This window comes from Chelon labrosus, assembly GCF_963514085.1.
Source record: "Chelon labrosus genome assembly, chromosome: 13".
NCBI classification, from domain to species: Eukaryota; Metazoa; Chordata; class Actinopteri; order Mugiliformes; family Mugilidae; genus Chelon; species Chelon labrosus.
In genome coordinates this window covers 24,018,518-24,037,639 of record NC_140346.1, presented here as the reverse complement: position 1 = coordinate 24,037,639, position 19,122 = coordinate 24,018,518, and the positions used below count along the sequence as shown (strand labels likewise).

General features: G+C 41.8%; 1 protein-coding gene across 2 annotated transcripts in view; it reads right to left on the bottom strand.

The window, feature by feature from the left end:
- Nucleotides 1–19,122, bottom strand: part of gbe1b (glucan (1,4-alpha-), branching enzyme 1b) — an 89,395-nt gene that overhangs the window by 24,020 nt on the left and 46,253 nt on the right. For both annotated transcript variants that reach the window (XM_084558741.1, XM_084558742.1), the window contains 2 exons: nucleotides 7,993–8,177; nucleotides 2,047–2,177 (listed from right to left, as the gene is read on the bottom strand). In XM_084558741.1, the coding sequence (XP_084414867.1) occupies nucleotides 2,047–2,177; nucleotides 7,993–8,177 (316 nt within the window). The remainder of the gene's footprint in view (nucleotides 1–2,046; nucleotides 2,178–7,992; nucleotides 8,178–19,122) is intronic.

The following is a 19,122-nucleotide window of genomic DNA, read 5'->3' as shown; positions in this document are numbered from 1 at the left end:
CCGACAAATGCACCTATGGGAGTTTTATAAGGAGCCACACCAAGAAAGCCTTCAAATTCATATGAGAGACGAAGGTTAGAGGCGAAGCTGCTTGATGTAAACCTACTACTTCAAATGTACCATTAAGAAACTCCCATGTGCTTTAGTGAGTCAAGTTTACATGCTTCTTTCTGTATGTCCAACATGTACAGATCAGTTAACGGTACAACACAGTAGGTTAGCTTTAGCTTCAGTCAAACAGAGACGTGCAGCCGGGCTGAAGTAACGGGAGATGTATCAGTCCTGCAAGCGGGAATAGATCACATGCATTACTTGATCAGTTTATTTAATAAGAACAATGCATGCTAATGAACATCGGTGTAAAGATGCAAGTCGTAAACACGGCGGATTTTAATGACACCGCTAATTTGCATCCGCGGTCCCCAAGCAGGTAACAAAAACAGAAACACTGGAACCAGCGAAAGGACAGCGGATTATTCTGGAGCACTCATTAGCATAAGAAATTATCCTATTATACTCTTGAGTAACATCTATTAAAAACCACAGAGCCAAGAAGTATTTCTCTCTCTCTCTCTCTCTCTCTCTCTCCCGTATTTTTTTTCCTTTGTTTAAAATTAAGTTTTTATATGTTTTAAATTTCAATAGGAATCAATGTGTGAGGGAGTCTGAAGCTAACATAGTGTTGGATTTATACTGCCTACTCGGGATATTCACAACCTCGTGGAAAGTGGAAACTTTCTGGCGTATTAGCAGAAACATATGGATGGTAGCTGCATACACCGATCAGGCATAACATTATGACCACCTTCGTAACAGCGTGTAGGTCACCCTTGTGCCTCCAAAACAGTTGGGCCTTCTGAGGGTGTCCTGTGGTGTCTGGCTACAGAATGTTGTTAGTGGGGGGCCCTTTTAGGGGAAGGGCCTCTGTGGATCATCCCACAGAAACTTGATCAGTTTGGGATCTATTGAATTTGGAGGCCAGGTCAACACCTTGTGCTGTTCTTCATGTTTTTTTGAGTTGTTCCTAAACCGTTTTTGTGTTAGGCTACATCTTGCTGGGGATGGCTGCTGCCATCAAGGAGTGTCATTGCTATGGGGTGGGGGTGCCTGGTCTGGTCTAGGTGGGTGCTACATGTCTAAGTAACATCCGCTCGAATGCCAGGTCCAAAGGTTTCCCAGCAGAACACTGAATTGTCACAAGATGGTCAATGTTATTCACTTCTCCTGTCAGTGATCATGTTTTGCCTGATCGGTGTATATCGCCGTTGAGTTTGCTCCATAATTTGTATGTCTGAGTAGATATTTCCTACACCCTCATCCTTTCATTATGGCTTTGCAGTTCCTACATTAAGTCAGCCTTGATTAGCTTTCTAGACGGCAACAGTTGCCTAGCAGTGGTGTTCTCATGACTTATTGTTTTGTGTGTACAACTTCCCTATGCTGCATCCACAAGCTCACAGGCTCCATTTTGAAGGCAGCTTTACTCTCGTCTTGGGGATTGTTGAAAATAGGAAGCAGCCCTGTAATATCTGCAAGGAGAGCCGGCCTGAGCGGGATGTGGTTTGTTTGTTTGTGTTGATCCCGTGTTGGCTTAGTGGACTTATTAGTAATGCTCACCGAACATTTACAGGATAACGAGAGTTGATCAGATTCATCCACTGGAGACAATTAATGTCTGGACCGAATGATTGGTGACGCACCGCATGCTACTCCTCTCAGCTCTGTGGCTGCACAGACAAATGCCTTCCTAAAATAACACTGTCTGTGAGCGTCAACTGCGCGGCGTGGAAGATGTATTTCCCGGCTTTCCACTTCGGTCTCCCTTTTAGCAGACATTTACTGTCTTGGTTGAAATATTGTCAGTTAGCGATTTTGTCAAGCTCAAGAGATTAGTCATGTTATTGTAGAAAAGAAGTAACTAACAAGGACATCATTACTCCGAGAGGGGCTGCACAGTGTGCACTGTGGCGTGACAGAGCAAAGCCAGTGTGTGAAGATTTAAAAAACAATGAGCAGTGACATGACATATGAGAGGTAAAAGGATACTTTCCCGGGACTTCTACAGCCACCCTGTAGTCCTGGAAGCTCTTACTGGGGTGGAAGTTGAAGATAAAGAGCACATTTGCCCTGTCAAACACAATGACCTTGTCCTCTTCATGCTTGGCGCTGATGAAGGCCTGCAGGGGGAAGAAAGAGAGAGAGAGAGAGAGAGAGAATGGAAAAGCTAATAAAGTATTTCTTCATGAATAGTCATTACCTTCCTCATCTTGGATTTAGAGAGTTATAATGGGGCACATTATATCACCGGACTACACGTTTCCAAACGGGCTGAGAAACATTCCCACATCAACTTTCAGGTGGCACTCATCATCATCACCATCGGCGGCAGCGGCAGCGGCAGCAGCAGCAGCCCAGGGAAGAGCAAGGCAGACACTGTCAGCTTTAGACAGCTGCACATGATAAAGCCGCCACTCTCCTGTGGAGCGAGCTACTGTTAACGTGTCATTAGCAGAGATTATCAATGTCACCAAACCCTCTATTTTTAGTGCCTTGTTCCCCAAGCCAATTTCAGGGCAGCATATTCGCGGCTGAACGAGAAGATAAGCACCCCCCCCCAAAAAAACTGGACTGCTGGCAGAGAGGATGGAGGTTAAAAATGAGCTGACAGGCTGGAGTCTCATACCCAGTAGTCCATTTCTACATTGAAAACTCCCCAAATTTGAAGAAATGCCAAGTTCCCCTGGCTACCAGTACCTGCTTTATGGCATTGGAAAGCAAATTTACCCTGCGCCCATCGAGTTGGGACCCGATAAGCGTATAAATGATGTCAATTTTTGGATAAATACACGCAAAGCTGATCCATGTGGTCATTATAATTTTATTCTGATTAAATTCAGAATATGTTGATGCAAATGTCGCCGAAATACGTTCGGTGCACCAGGAGAAACGCCTGCAAACATGCAGCCACTCGGTATGAAAGCAACATTTTTCCACGTTTCTGTTCCTGTCAGTTGCCTGCAGCATCACACTGACCTGAAACAGTTTTGAGTGAAACTTAGCCAGGCAGTGAAAGCAGGGTAAATCCCTGTTTGTGAAGTCAGCCCTCTGAATTGAGAACATTTTCTGCAAAATGAAAAAAAAAAAACACACACACACGGTTGAAATCCAATATTCCCACGGACTGTGATCCTCCACTCTGCTCCTTTTCTTCACCGGAACGCAAGTCAGCTGCAGGTGCACCCGGCACAGTTTGCAGAGAAATTGGATTCAAATGTTGGTTTTGCTGCGGTCAAACACTTTCTGTTTCCGTCAAGATAGGAGACGCGGGAAAAAAAAAGGAGAACGTTTAAAGATGTAACCCACAGCTGGAAAAATAATGATTTGACTTTTGCCCTAAGGGAATGCGATGTGACGAAGCCATAGCCTAACGTACAAACTGCTCTCATCACAAATGATGGCCACTGTCGCCAGAATATTAGGAAAATCTGTAAGAATCATTCTGATTGCCAGGATTCACAGTTCGCAGGCAGCTTTTACAGATACGAATAAATTTAAATTGAAGTTGGACTGACTGTAAGATAAAAAAAGTAACTGCAGTGGTTGCTGTCTGTGCCGGTATCAGAACACATAACCACTCAAAGACGCCGTTGTCTGTCTGCTAGCGTCCACTGATTTATTGACATTTCATCACCTCGGCTGATGCCGTCTCTGCAGCAACAGGACCCTTGGTTCACACGTCCGCAGCTTGGCCTTCCTGAATCTCGCAGCTGCACATCTTCAAAGAGATGTGCACGAATCACACTTTCAAGCAAAGTCCCTGCATGTTTCTATTTCAGCTCATTCACACCTGGGACATCAGGAAAGAACTGCCAACAGATCCACCTCTGCTTCTCATTTTAACTACAAAACGCCCTTGGATCTTCCCACCGCAGTGAAATATTGAACTAGCTGAGCTATGGAATATTCCTACTAAGCACAATTACCTTGGCAATGTCATTGGTAAGCTCTACAGAGGATTCAGACTCATCTGGTTATTACAGTAAGATCTCTGAACAGTTATTGGCGTTATCTGTGACTTATGTTCTACAAAGTCTTTTTATAATACTGTATCAATCCCTGAATTCGATTTATTTTTTGTCTCAGTTGAGTCTGTGTACTTTGATGCTTTGATCTGTGTGGAGTATATTCTTTAACAATATAGTGACTGATAAACTCCTGCAGTAAGAATTATTACATGCATGATTATATGGTGCAAAAACTATCTTTGCAGCCTCAAAATTAAAGTGAGAGTGGTGTCAAAAATAGTTCTGCGGATTTAGACAGTTTGAATGTCCTGTTCCTTTGCGTAATCCTGGCCGACTATAATCGGTACCAGGACACTGCGTTCTTCGTTTCGCTGTAGATAGTACATATATGACTCACGTATGGCTGAGTCACATGGCTTCATGCTTGTGATTGTTCTCATGCTGCCAAATTTAGGACCCATCAGATGCCTCCCTGATGGCACTACATGATGGATAGGGGTGTATTATCCAGGATGCTTGCCCACGTTGGCACAGTACTATAAATCCAGAGGGAGTTTATTTATGTTCATCATTATGAACAATTATGAACGAGCTGCAGTTCCTTACATGGCCACTAGAGGCTCCAAACATAATTTTCTTATAGACGTCCATGTTAAAATGGACCAACTTCACAGCAGAAATAATCATGTTTACAGCCTGATATTAAAAACATGTTTAGTCTCGAAAGTTAATATTCCCATTCATAACACACGGGGTGATTTTTTACATTACTATTTAAATTACATCAAGGCTTAAATTTAGGAATAATTACGGGCAGTGTTGCGCATGAACACTGACACGTTCGTATTTTTGTGAACTGTGAACTGAACGCATGATTTTTCCAACTGTGAGTGCAGACGTGAGTTTCGCTCAATCTGGAGGGAAATAACGACGTTCACCCCCATTTACCCCCATTCACCCCCGATTTATGCCGTCCAGCATGACTGGTGCAGCTGAAAGAGAAACCGCCTCCGGCACTGCAGAAGCAACTGATGCACACAAACATTTGAGTTATTTCCAAGTATATACAGTCAATGGTTATTCAAAAGATACTGAATATTCAAAATAGCTCAAAGTTGCTCATTTAAAAACAAAATGAAAAAAAAAAAGAACTCGAACTGTTCATTTCGGAGTCTATGAACTTAAAACATGTGAACTATGAACTTGAACTTGTTCACTTTTATTTACGTGAACCGAACTTTGAACTAGCTCTTGTTTAGTGTGAACTTGCACAACACTGGTTACGGGAATGGTGCTGCTTCACATGACTCGCCTCAGCTCCATTCGTGTTAGCTGGAGTCAGGCGGCGCCAAGATGGTGATGAACGGCGCCACCGCACGGAGCCCGAAAAACTTTCTTCAGGAAACCCTTGAGTGATTGAGTGAGCGACAGAGAGTTTGTCCATCTTTACATAGAGGTTTTGTGCGTTTAATTAATTGTAGCACTGCAATGTCCCCTCACTGTTTTGGCCATAGCGCTGGCATATTTTTAACTTAATTTAAAAAAAGTCACAGCTGGTCAGAGCGGAATGCGGGCTCCAGCGTTGTGCATATCTAACACAGTGCTGTGCCACTGACTGATAATAAAGTATAGTCGATTTTATTTCATCTCTTACTCCTTTGGTTGATTTGTGTGTTAGTAAGACCTTCTACATTTTATTTCATTGTGATGACAACAGCTGAACTTGTTGAACTGAGACAACTAAATAATTATTTCGTCTGACCATCTGCCAAAACCTTTCTGATAATCACAGAGCGATTGTTCGGCAGCTAAATACACCGTAAATGGTTTCACACACGTGATCGAAAACAACAGGTTATTTTCTGATCATGGCAGAAGAGAAAATGTAATTACACTAGCATGTTCCTCGACCTTTCTTAAACATACTGTGGGTACTGCCCCAATTTGGTAAACTCTCGCTATTAGAGGTGCGGTATCTGTAGAAATGGCCAGTGTTAAGATATTATCCGCATGATGGATGGTCTTCCTGCAGATTCTGGCTACCTAGAGGCTTGCATGCAATATATCTTAGCAGAAATTACAGATGTCAGAAAGCCACTATGTAATATTACAGAATTATTTTACACATAAGAAAGCACACAATTAGATGATGTCTTGAGGATACACTGTAGACCTGTCACCCACTATATGCTTTCACATTAAAAGCTCAGGGAACAGCCAAGAAAAACAGCACCCGGCATGTAGCGGGGTCAGTACCGGTGCCAAATGTATTCATCTTCCCTGCCAGCAGCATCCTTTGGGATCAGCATTCCCTCACATTTCCCCCCGAAAGGGAGCGCGACAATCAGGCGGGCTCTGCTTTCCCTTTGCCTCACCTCCAACAGCTCTGTAGTTCTAAAGGGTGCCGGAGCCTCCAGTGAGTCAGAACACGCTTCTGACTGATAGACCAATATGGAGAAATTATCCCCGTGAACCAGGCATGTCTTTAATTATGCTCTCTGATATTTTTCCAACTCTGCTGCATTTGTCTGACTATCGAGGTCAGAGTGTGGAAAAAAGCAAGGTGAAGTAGCTTAAGGACTGATTCCCGGGGATGCGAGCGAGGGTGTTTTTAAATCAATTCCACTCACTATCACTTCTAATCCCTGTCAATTTAGCCATACTCTCCATTTGCATTATCCTATTTCTTTGCTGCTAGCCCCTCAAGAGATCTGTTTCCCCTTTAACTGGCTTCTGTTGCAGTTGTTATTTTTATTTTTTTTATTTCATTACATCAATTACCATACTACCTCTGCAATAACGCGAATATACACTGCCTGGCCAAAAAAAAAGTCGCCACCTAGATTTAACTAAGCAAATACTGTAGGTACAAGCCTCCTATTGGATAATTAGATTATTAGATTATTATCCTTCAGCTGGCAACAATTTATTTAACCCCAAGTGATGCAATGACTAGCTTCTCATTTCTTAAACAACCATGTCTAAAGACACATCAAGTGGTCGTGGAAAAGATGTTAGTTTGAGAAGGGTCAAATCACTAGCATGCATCAAGCAGAGAAAACATCTAAGGAGATTGAACAAACTACTAAAATTGGGTTAAGAACTGTCCAACGCAAGAACTGGAAGGATAGTGGAGAACCATGGCAACCAAGCCTGTGGGGGCAGTGCTATGATCTGGGGTTGCTGCAGTTGCTCAGGTCTAGGTTCAGCAACATTATGTGACCAAAGAATGAGGTCAGCTGACTACCTGAATATACTGAATGACCAGGTTATTCCATCATTGGATTTTTTTCTTCCCTGATGGCAAGGGTATATGTCAAGATGACAATGCCAGGCTTCATGGGGCTCAAATCCTTTTCACACATGGATTGGCCACCACAGAGTCCAGACCTTAACCCCATTGAGAATCTTTGGGATGTGCTGGAGAAGGCTTTGCGCAGTGGTCAGACTCTCCCATCATCAATACAAGATCTTGGTGAAAAATGAATGCAACACTGGATGGAAATAAATCTTGTGACATTGCAGAAGCTTATCGATACAATGCCACAGCAAATGCGTGGTGGCGACTTTTTTTTTTGGCCAGGCAGTGTATTATCCCTGTAATTCCTGTTTACATTTGTACATTTTTTGGTTTTTGTTCCTGCTCACTTGTGCCTTAAATTGACCCCCCGGGGACAAATACAGCTTTCTGAATCTGAATTTGGATCTAAAGACAGAAGCACCAGGTTGAGAGTGAAATCTAATACCCTTTAACTTCACAGCAGCCACAAAATCTGAAAATGAACTCTTTTTTTGGTGTCTATATTTTTTTAGGATGGTCGTAAACATGGTGGCATCAGAGTACACACAGTGTATTTTAGATAAATCCTTTATGAACAACTGCATGCAATGTTAAATACTGCTGTGACGATATGCGTTCATGTGTCTGCACAAAGCCTAGTGTGCAGTGAGTGTGCGGCGTCCTTACAGGTGGTGCTGCCAGCCAGCCGTACTTGTCTTCGGTGCGGTTCATGTCCCGGTCAAAGGAGTAGAGCTGACTGTAGCGGAGGTGATCCATATCCAGCAGGTTAAACTGCCGCCGGGCATAGTGGTAGCTCTGATTGTTGCCCTCTCTGGGGAAATCCAGCCACTCAGGGTGGCCAAACTCATTTCCTGCAACCCAGAGAGCGTTATTAAAGAATGTACATAATGAAGGGAAAGACACACACTCTGTGAATTTGCATATTTGACTGTGCCGTGTTGTGCGGGGCTTCTTTCATTTTCCGATTTTTTTTTGTGTGTGTGATTTTTAACAAGACAAAAAAAAAAAAAGACACAGATCAAACAGACCAGAGTCAGACAGTTTGCGACCTTTTCACAACCCCAGCAAAGGTTAGTTCTTTCCATATTAAAACACAGTCTGCACTCCTGCAATATTTTCACCAACTACAGTATAACAACCTTCCTGTCACCCAAGAAGCTGCCCTTTCATGAATAGAACCTAAGAGAAAACCAACAAAACAGGAAAAAGCAGCGAAAATAAAATAAATAAAATGAATCCACCAGCACATATTTAAGTATTATTGTAATTTATATATTATTTCTCCATAACAGAGAGCCAACTTCAAGTTAAAGTTACAAATGAAGCACAAAATAAGCGGATTTGCTGCTAATTAATTCATGTTTACGAAAACATCATCTTAATTTCCGTATTTTTCTGTCAGCTCAGAACCAACAGTTTGCTCATTTTCCTTAACATTTTTCAATTTAGAAGGGAAAGCAGGCTACCCAGACTAGTTTCACTAATGGACAAAGACTCACACTGCCCCAAGTACCATAAAGCTGAATGCACACTGCAGAAGTGTAGGAAACCTTAACGATACCATCCTGTCACTTCGGGAGATGAGATAATGAATCTGTCACCGCATGTCATGACAACATCATAAAACTACAGCCGGGATAATTGAATTCCCGACGGAGAAAGAAGCTCAGACAGGAGACTAAATAAATAAAAATAAACAAATTAAAAAAAAAATAAATTAAAAAAAAAAAACCTGAGTGACGGGACGAAGTGGAACGGACAGGGAGTGACAGCAGATTCTAATGAAATACATTATGTAGGTGTTAAAAGAAGTAGCAAACAATGAGACATGGGTTGCCAGCAGAACAAGCCCACTGTAGCACTTGTCTAGGAATTAGGGCTGCGAAGGGAGAGAGGGAGAGGGAGAGACGAAGAGAGAGAGAGAGAGAGGGAGAGACTTCTCTTGTGACATCTGCATGAATAACAAGCCTCCCACACAAGCGAATTTGAAATGTTAAGGAGAGAATTACACCTCAGCACCAGCCATAAAAAGACAGACTTTCTTCCCTGCACTCCACTAGAGGAATGTGTGCACTATCTCATTGCGTGTCTGAAATTCCAGGTCTAACATTTTAAAATAATCTCAGAGAGAACAGGGCATACAGTAAGCTGCAAACCATGCCAAAAATTGTCCTTTGCATGGGTACGACGCCACATACTCGTCATTTAAAACCACATAAACGGTTTATGCACCAGGTGTAGGAATAATACTAAATATCATAGTCAAAAATATAACACAATTTATAGATTCAATTTATAGATTATAAATTAGAAAATCAATAAGTAACTATATCAACAGATGCAGCAGCATTCAAGGCATTCAGAGATGTAAACCACTTGAAGATGCGACTTATCGTTCATGTCTCATTAATTAAAAAGTGTTTATCGTTATTATACCGCCACCTTGTGGTCGACATGTGTTAATATTTTCATTTCAACCATTCATTTTTGCGCAGGACTGAATCTTCTACTAAAATCCTAGCTTTGCAGCATCTGCGACCGTCTACGATGTACTCCCCAGTCATACTTTTAGAAACGGAAGAAGAAGAAACATGACAGTAAATAGCGTAACGTATAAATGTATAATAATAATTTTAAGAGTAAAACGTGATCAGTTTTTGAGATACGTCAAAAAGTTTGGTCCACAGAAGGACACGAACTGCCCTCAGGCAAAAAAAAAAAAAAAAAAAAAAAAAGACAATGGAGCTCTCCTGAGTGCTGCCACTGGGGAAACTGTCTAAAATGTGAATCTCCCCAATGACCCCGACATCTTCAGAGCCTCGAGAAAGAAATAGCCCATTTCAGGAGCCTTCCTCGGCTGTACAAATCATCCCTCCTGTCTGCTCAACATTCACACACCACTGTGCTGTTCAACAAAAACCTCAACGTTACCGGGGCGTACTGGATTGAAAAGCTTGTATTGAGTGATACAATGTACTGTTAAGATCTTAGCTACCTGTGCACGATCCCTTTGGAACCACACTGGAGTATGTGGAATGGGTTATGGTGCAAATAGTGCCGTGATGGACAATCCTTGCTAGTGGAGGAAACTGTTGCAGGCCAGAGATGCAACAGACATCTCCTTGCAGTGCGTGGACTTACCAAAATATGTCAAAGAAAGGCAACTGCATCCGCATTCTATTGCTAAAATTCGGACGTTGCCGTCTTTTGTTCGTTAACAGACCAGTCAAGCAAGTTTCCAACGGGCTACACCCACAGATCTTCCAAGTTAAACCTCAATTCCTCACCAGCCCCTTAGAACTGAAGAAGCTACTAGGATGAGTGACGAAGCGTCTGCTCAAAGAACTCTACAAGTCTAGTTGACTTTCTTCAAGGTTTTTTGGATATACCATGACCTGAATGACCGAGAACCTTCACAGATATGGACTTCCTGTAGTATGTTGCAGTTTTACAGTTCTGAAGTGTCATATGGCCTCTTCACTTTGGCCCTTACGTTTGCTTCCAACAGAAGAGCAGCCCCGTGGCACTGAACAGGCTCATTCACGCATTTTCAAACATGTAAAGAACGGAGAAACTAGTGGCTGAGCCTTTGGTGTCTGGTCTGAGGGCTCCACTTGTAATCAGAGAACTCAAGTTACGTTAAGAAAACTACGTGCTGTCGACACAGTCAGTCCACTTGAAAAGGCACCTAAGGAAGAGAGGGTTGTGCCGAATGAAAGGTGTCAAGGACATGCTACATTTTCACAACTTTCCTCCAAGAAAAGAAACCTAGTTTTATTATATTTTATAGTCAATGTTAGCATGGTGTTCTCTGGATTCAGACAACCTTCATATGATATCAAGATGTGTAAATACGCATAAAAGAATAAACTCAAACGCTGCATCAGAGACCCTTTAAGCAGCGGATTTATGGAAAGTCAGAAAAAATAACTCCACATTCAGATAATCTGCCACTGTCAAAACCAATATGTGATGTCCCATGCATAATTTACTACTTTGGGGTATCAAGCCTCAGCCTGGCTTGTCAGCGTTGACAATATAGAGTTCCTACATTTCCCAGAATTACTTTCAAACACGCCCAAGGGAAATGAGCTGCCTGTGTTGCAGTGCGTTGCATACACATTGTGTAGGTGGTGGGAGTGAGAACAGCCACAGAAGCATTGTAGATTTTTTTTTTCTTGTGAAGAAAAAAGAGAGAGAGAGAGAGAAATGGATCAATGCAGTGGTGTGCAATGCTCAGTTACGACTGCAAAAAGGCATCAAAGAGGCTTCACATACCACTGAAGGCACATTCATGAAGACACAAGCTACAAATGCATTACACAGGTATTCAGATGTGCGCCACATGTTCGAGGACTCAGTCTGTCCAGCCGAGTAGAAATTCCAAGCGGCCTTTGAGGACGTATCACACTTTCGGAATTACCATCAAACATTCTGTATTATTGAGGGCTCTCAATAAAACATTATTGCCCCGCAGGCCAGGGAGGAGCCACTGGTATCCCTGGACCTTTACAACCTGCTTCTTAACGTGAAATGTGGCACGACTCTTGCGGCACCAATGCCGTTTGGTATGCCAGTTTATCATGTTGCAATATCTCAACAACTGTTAAAAGGATTTATATGAATGCCTCTTCAACCATCCATTGTCTCTAGAGGTTAAAGTCTGCAGACTTTGGTCTTGCCTTGAATTTTCCATCACACAGAGTCTGTGTATAGTATTTTAATAGAAACTATTGTCTTGAAATGTGGCACGGACCTATGTTTCCCGTTGGGTCGCTGTAACAATTTTAATGATCCTCTGAATTTTCACCACACCATTAACAGGTCTAAAATTTTTACCGGTCAGTGGCCTATTACCAAATACCTGTAAAACTAATGAGCCACTGCTGCACCTGCAGTCACCTCATGAAGCAGAATTGCACCAAGGGTTCTGAAGGTCTATGTAAGTTCACGCTGTACAGTAGTGCTCATGAATATGAGACACATACAGTAAATAAAGACAAAAGCTAAAGGAAACTATTTTACCTGTTTAACGATAAAGGTTAATTCTTTTTTTTTTTATGCTTTCCATCATTAACAGTGCATATAGTTTTGAACATGACACAATTTGCGTTATTTTGGCAATAAACTATAAACACTATCAACATTACAGTTATATAGTGAATATATGCTTAAAGTTAAGACTCCCAGCTGAAATGAAAACAGAGATGAGCAATGTCATACACTGGAGTTTTGAGGGTAATAGGTGGTTTAGGCTTCTGCGTCAATTTGACGCCATAACTACGGCGAAAGCCCAGACTCTATGCAGATCTTACACAGACCCTAACGCCGTAGCACCTCTGCACCTCCCCAGAAAAGTAAGTACGTGGTGCTGTGATGCAGACTGCAAGAGCTGTGACTGGCAAAAAAGATACAGCGTCTACTAGTGTTTGGGTGGCGTTGTTACAGAGCGAGCCAGACTGACGAGTGCTCAAGTGTTTGCTTGCACCAGCATAGGCTACGTGCCTAGGTTACAGCGGCTATGTCCCGCTCTACCTTAAATGAGCCTTAAGGAAGTAAAATATTCTGCAGTGGCCGATTCACTTTCATTCAAACGAGCAAACAACTGAAGAGAGCTGGTATAATAACCCATTCTTTGGTGACGTCCATAAGTTTTAGACCTCAGACAGTCATTGTCTGCAGAGGATCCTTGACCAAGTATTAAAAAAAAAATGTAAAAAATGAATATTTTATGAATGACTGAGTTCATTTGTCCAATCACGTTATTGTTGCAGTTCCTAAATTGAAGCGTCTGAGTCTGCACTGAAAGTCAATATTCGTTATAAAACTATAACATCAATATATTTTGATAAACAGCTAAATTAAGAATATGTGACAATATATGGACCCAATTTTATGACAAATTAAGTCAAGTTACAGTCTGAACTGCTGTTTATCTTTGTCTTTGCTTTTAGGGAAAACAAGTCAAGCGTCAAGCCTGTAAGCTCTTTGTCGCTGGCTCCGTAAAAATGAAAATAAAATCCTATTTCGATGCAGAACAGGTAAATTAATCTGCTCAATAAATCAGTGACCTGCCATTGCACGTGACTCTAATTCACAGCACAGAAAAGAATCGGTTCAGGCTGAGGTAACTGAACTACAGACGAGAATGAAGTCGGCATTATAAAAAGCATATAAAAGAGCTGTTACTCCACGCTGCACTGGAAATATTTCAGCATGATGTGACTTCATCTACACTTGAGCCGCACAAAGACTTTGAGAACGCCATCATCGCAACAAAATCTCAGAAGAACTGCATGGAAGTTACTTCAAAGTGGGAAAGTGTTTGAGCGTGGACCCTTCTGTTAATGAACACACTGCATTAAGCTATTCCTTGTGATCCATTTTCTCTCCAGCAGAGTTTGTGCCATATGGAGGCAAGGCCCATCACACACAAATACACATGCATGCACATAAATACAGAGTTAAAGAAACGTGATCGGCCTGATAATCCCTGTCCAAGACAGCGAGCGGAGATACACGCACACCATGCTTTGATGAAGGCTCTTAAAAGAGCTACACTTCATTAACAGTATAAGTGCGCCATCCTCTTCTGCCTATTTACTTTCAGTTTCCCAGTGTTATTATTTTATAAAGTCTGGCGGAGATGATTGGTTTCCCATGCAGGCCTATGGCTCTTCTTTTGATTTCAGCTTTAAAGAAACACATTGGACACACCTCCATTAGGTGATCATTTCCTCTGTACGATAACACTGCAAAGTTCCTCCCATATGCCTGCATTAATCACCATGATAATCACCTTCCTCTGCCTCCTCACAGCTGAAACAAACCAGATAGCACGTTCTGTTCAAGAACGAAATATGATGGATTCTCACCCCGCTACTCACATAATTAAGATGATCATAATAAATTCTAGGCACTGTTATCTGACAGAATTTTTCAGCATTATATACAAGGACCGTTTACAATCATTAAAGAATGGATCTATTTTTTTACAGCTTCTGACAGTAATGAAGTCCAAAACAAGCCAACCGCTCAGCCAGATTTTTCTAAACTGCTTTATTTGGAAGTTAAACTATGTGTACACACAACGGCAGCTAGTTGCTCACAGAGAAGAGTTTGGCCAATGGTTTGATTGTTTGCCGTTTGTTTTCTCCGTTCCAAACGAGCACGGCGAACCTGGAGGTTTGTTTAAAGCCTGTACGGTCTGACTGCTCATGTTTCATGCCTAAATGGGGTTCTTTTTTTCTTTTTTTTTTTTAGAAATGTTGCTGCTTTGATCGCAGGAATTAGCAAGTGCAGTGTTACAAGTGATAGAACTGTTGGCCAAACTCTAAATGTAATGCTCAGGGGGAATGAAAAACTTAAAAACAAGTAGCCATGCCAGCATCATAGGCGGTTTAGGCTTCTGCATCAATTTGACGTAGCTACAGCGACAGTGCAGTGCATACCCAGACCCTGCACAGACCCTAATGCCATAGCGACATACACCTCCCAAAAAATATAACTAAGCATCACGGCGACGCAGACCACAAGAGCTGTGATTGGTCTGTTTGGTATTAGCGTGTTTCAGCTTTAGTATTTCCGGCTGCATCTCCATCGCTGCAATTTTTGAATTGATTGTTTTGGATCAATAAAGATGGAACACACCAAGGAAAGACGAAATTTCGGCGAAAGTTTCAGTCCCCATTGTTGAAAGTGAAGCAGGAAGTAGCAACAAAAATGAACCCGACTGGCAAAAAAGAGACAGTGTTTGGGTGGGGTTTTTACAGAGTGAGCCAGACTGACGAGGCACAAGTATAAATGGCTCGCACCGGCGAAGTCTACGTACGTAGGTTACGGAGTCTATGTCCCACAGGTTCTTTAAATGAGCCTTCACTCCACCGCTTCTGTACAACTCCTCATCTGTTTTTTAATATTCACTTATTTCAATATTCACTCATCTTATAATTCTTGTAAACACTGTGTATAGATTTTTGTTCTCTATTTTTTATTTAGCTTGTTGTTTTTATTTTAGTTTTTTGTTATACATTATTTATGATATCGAGTGCCTGTACATTGCTGCTGCAACGGTGAAATTTCCCAGTTTGGGATTAATAAAGCATCTATCTATCTATCTAAATCCTACACAGTGTATTTTGGCATCATCATGGTGGGTATGTTAGAATGATAAAGTCAGCGTATAGGTCACAGCCTCACCAGATCGGCCTGACCTCAGACATGTATTCCAATTTGGGGGGAAAAAATTAACAAGCTGTAAATGAAGCATGAAACCAACCTGTGTGATCGTCAGGTTGCGTGTTGGCTTCCGGGTCAAATATAAAGATAAGATTTTGCAGCAGTGCCAAAGGTTGGAAAAATGTCAAATAGCTTGTTGGATAATGTTGATGATTAAATACATGGTAGATCCAATAATGATATGATTAATGGGGGGCAACTGTGTTTACACAAGGTTATGTCAGACAGCTTTTCAGCTGGCACGTCCCATTACTCCTCTACACAGCCCTGCATCAGATAAGGGCCTGACAGTGACACAGTCCCCTCAGTAATTAGTAGCACAAGAAGGAGCCAAGGATCAATGTGTTTTCCATTGGCGGGATTCTGGCAAAGGAAGATCAATGAGGGAATCAGAGGGAATAGGAAGGCGAGAGTCGCAGAACGTTTTAGATGAGAGAGACAGAAAAAAGAAAAAAGCAGCAGACATGATGCAATGATTATTTGCTCTTGCTAGATTGATTTCCTGTTACTGTGTTAATGTACACCCTCCCACTCCCAGTTTGCACATTAAATAAGTGTTACTGGTCCAACAGCAGAGGTGGGACTGGCACATTCATCTAAAACCAGCAGCCTGAAAGAAGCAGCTCATGCAGTAGGATCATGTATGTGAAATGCATGAGGAGGAAGAGCTGGTTTTCAGTTCACTGTCCAAGGCTGCAGTACAACGGACGCCTGTTGCATGGAAATTCTCCACGGATGCAAAGTGCTGCAAGAAGTTTTCAGTTCAGTGCTTCGGACTATAAATCTGCAAGGTTATCTTAAGTCTCCGCGAGCCCTGAAAGTCAGGAAGTGCGAACACTTCCATTTTGCCCCCGCTGATGTAATGATAAAACCACTGAGGCGTTTCATTACCGCCACGCCACTTGGAGCTTTAATGTCATCGACGCTCCGACATCCTTTACTGTATCCATCTCTCAGCAGCTCAAACGCGGATGCTCCCTTTGTCCTCTCGCTGTGCGGTGTTTGCTATTGGTCACGAGTAAATAAATGGGTTTTTCTAGCCTAGGCACTTCAAATTGATTTGCTTGCTTAAACAATTTGCTCTTGCTCAGCACTGGCTAAATGACTCTGCCACCATTGATCCATTGACACGGCATGTCATCTCACATTTACTTGATTTTCTTCTTCCTTTTTTTTTTTTTTTGGTTCGCCTAATGCTCGTCTAATGGCCTGAAGTTGGGAAAGTTCTCAGTGATTAATTCACTGTGGTGAGTTTTTGTAGATTTTGGGACTTTCTGCAGTTCCCTGATTTTGTGTTTCATCCGCTCTTTCTGTAATCGCAATTACAGCGCCATCATTTTGGAGAGCAACCTTCCTCTCCTCTGCTTCGTTCTCCATATCTCTGCTCTCCAAACCACTGAGAATTACTTCATAGAACAGTGGAGTGCATTAAAGTTTGCCTGCAAACTCTGAATTGAGGAACTGGGACAGCCGTAATCATTTGGAAGAAAGAGATTTTAGTTTCCTTTGTTTACACGACCTGTTCTTTGGAACAGCACTGTACTCTTAATGCTACGGTAGAGTTTGCACTTTCCGCAAATCCCTAAAAAAACAGATTAACTTGTGCATGAAAAATAAAAAAAATGTAATAAAAAGTAAAAATGGAAAACTCACGACGATCTGTTTGAATAGGGATCCAGACTGAATCCCATATTTATTCATAATTATAACGTAAGCCTTATAGGTGAAAGAAATTAGAAATAACTGAAGGATTGGCGGACTCGGAATTACCCACAGCTAAATTGGTAATAAAATGTTTCCTGTCTGGACAGCGGCAAGCTGCATTAGCAAGAGGAATTATATTTGACCTGGAGATTAAAGAAATAAAGCCAGCGGGACAAGAAGCAAGATGACTATTCACAAGGGCAGACTTTACAAGGCGGTGAAAGACAGGTTTCTATTTTGACTGAGTAAAGACAGGGCTCCAGGAGGGTTTATAGACTCGTTTTGTAGTTCAAATTCCAAGGGCATATAAATTCAGATCAGCATTTACACTTGAAAATGAAATCTTTCATTTAAGCAGCAAGTTTGATTTATTTTTTTTTCTTTTCACAAAAAGCAATCTGGGCAGGCTCCAAGGTCTGACCGGGTCACTCCAGGTGGATTTTCTTTGACTGAAGTCAGTAGATTTACTTAAACGTTCCACCTTCCACTAAACTTCAGTTGGCAGACAACCACTCTGACGTTATCTGGTAAGACACCTCGACAAACTTCGGACTTAATTTCATCTCTGTTGGTGGAAAGCTCCACTAATTCACATTAACCAAAACCAAGAACTTTCCGCACTCCAACCACCTCCTGATGACTGTGATACAGGTCGCAAATGCAACTCCAATGACTCTTTCAAGACTTTAGCTGTAACTGTAGACTTGTTTTAATATTACATCATCTCCATGTATAGACTCGTTGTCATGCTGTGAACTGAAGAATATCTATAAGTCAAAATGAGATCATTCTTTAAAACTCAAATCAACCATTCTTGATGTTGAGCGCTCTTGGATCTATTTTTCATGCTAGTGTTCACATCATCAGACGCTTCTATGGATAGCAACCTCTAAATGTTTGAGTGGCCTTTATCAGTATGTTTATAAGAAGTTCTAACGCGCTCTTCTTGTCTTGATTTATTGATTGAACTCCAGCAGCGAGTGACTCTAATTACGTTTTGATGATTCAGTCATTAGTCTGGGGGTTTGCATACCTTTTTCCGGCCTACACTGAAAAAGTTTGAACGGTGCATTTGACATATTAGTAGAAGTAGATTGTGTTTGTTCAAAATTGCAACCTAAATGAAGATCCTATGAGATGATTTTAAGAGAAATCTAATCATAAATTGGTCCATTTTAAGTAAATAAGTTGTGCATGCCTTTACTATCTCCTTCTTTAGCCAGATAATCCTTAACTGAATGTCCTTTAATCAATATGTATGTGTATAGACAATATGACCAAAAGATGGGTTTGAATCCATCGGTCGGCTGGCTTTTCTGTGTGGAGTTAGCATGCTCTCCCTGTGTCTGCGTGGGTTCTCTCCAGGTACTCCAGCTTCCTCCCACCGTCCAAAGACATGCTCGTTAGGTTAATTGGTGATTCTAAATTTGCCGTAGGTGTGAGTGTGAATGGTTATCTGTGTCGATGTGTTAGCCCTGTCATGGCTGGAGACCTGTCCAGGGTCTACCCCGCCTCTCGCCTAATGACAGCTGGGATAGACTCCAGCCCCCTCCCTCCACGACCCTCCAGAGGACAAGCGGTTACAGAAAATTAATGAATGAATGATCAAAAGACACAAAAATGGGTTAGGGATTTGATGGCAAATCTTGTTGTGTTTTTCCCAAAAGCCAGACAGGCTAATGAAGTCATTGTCAATTCAACTTTTAAAGTTATTGTTTTTTTTCCCCCCCTTTCTTCAGCTCATCAGCTCTTGATGATTCTGTAGCTCCGCTGATTGGTTGAAAGTAAATGTGGCACCAAAAAGAAAAATCCAAGAGAGACAAAGCACCAAGAGTGCAGCATAAAGTGCCTTTG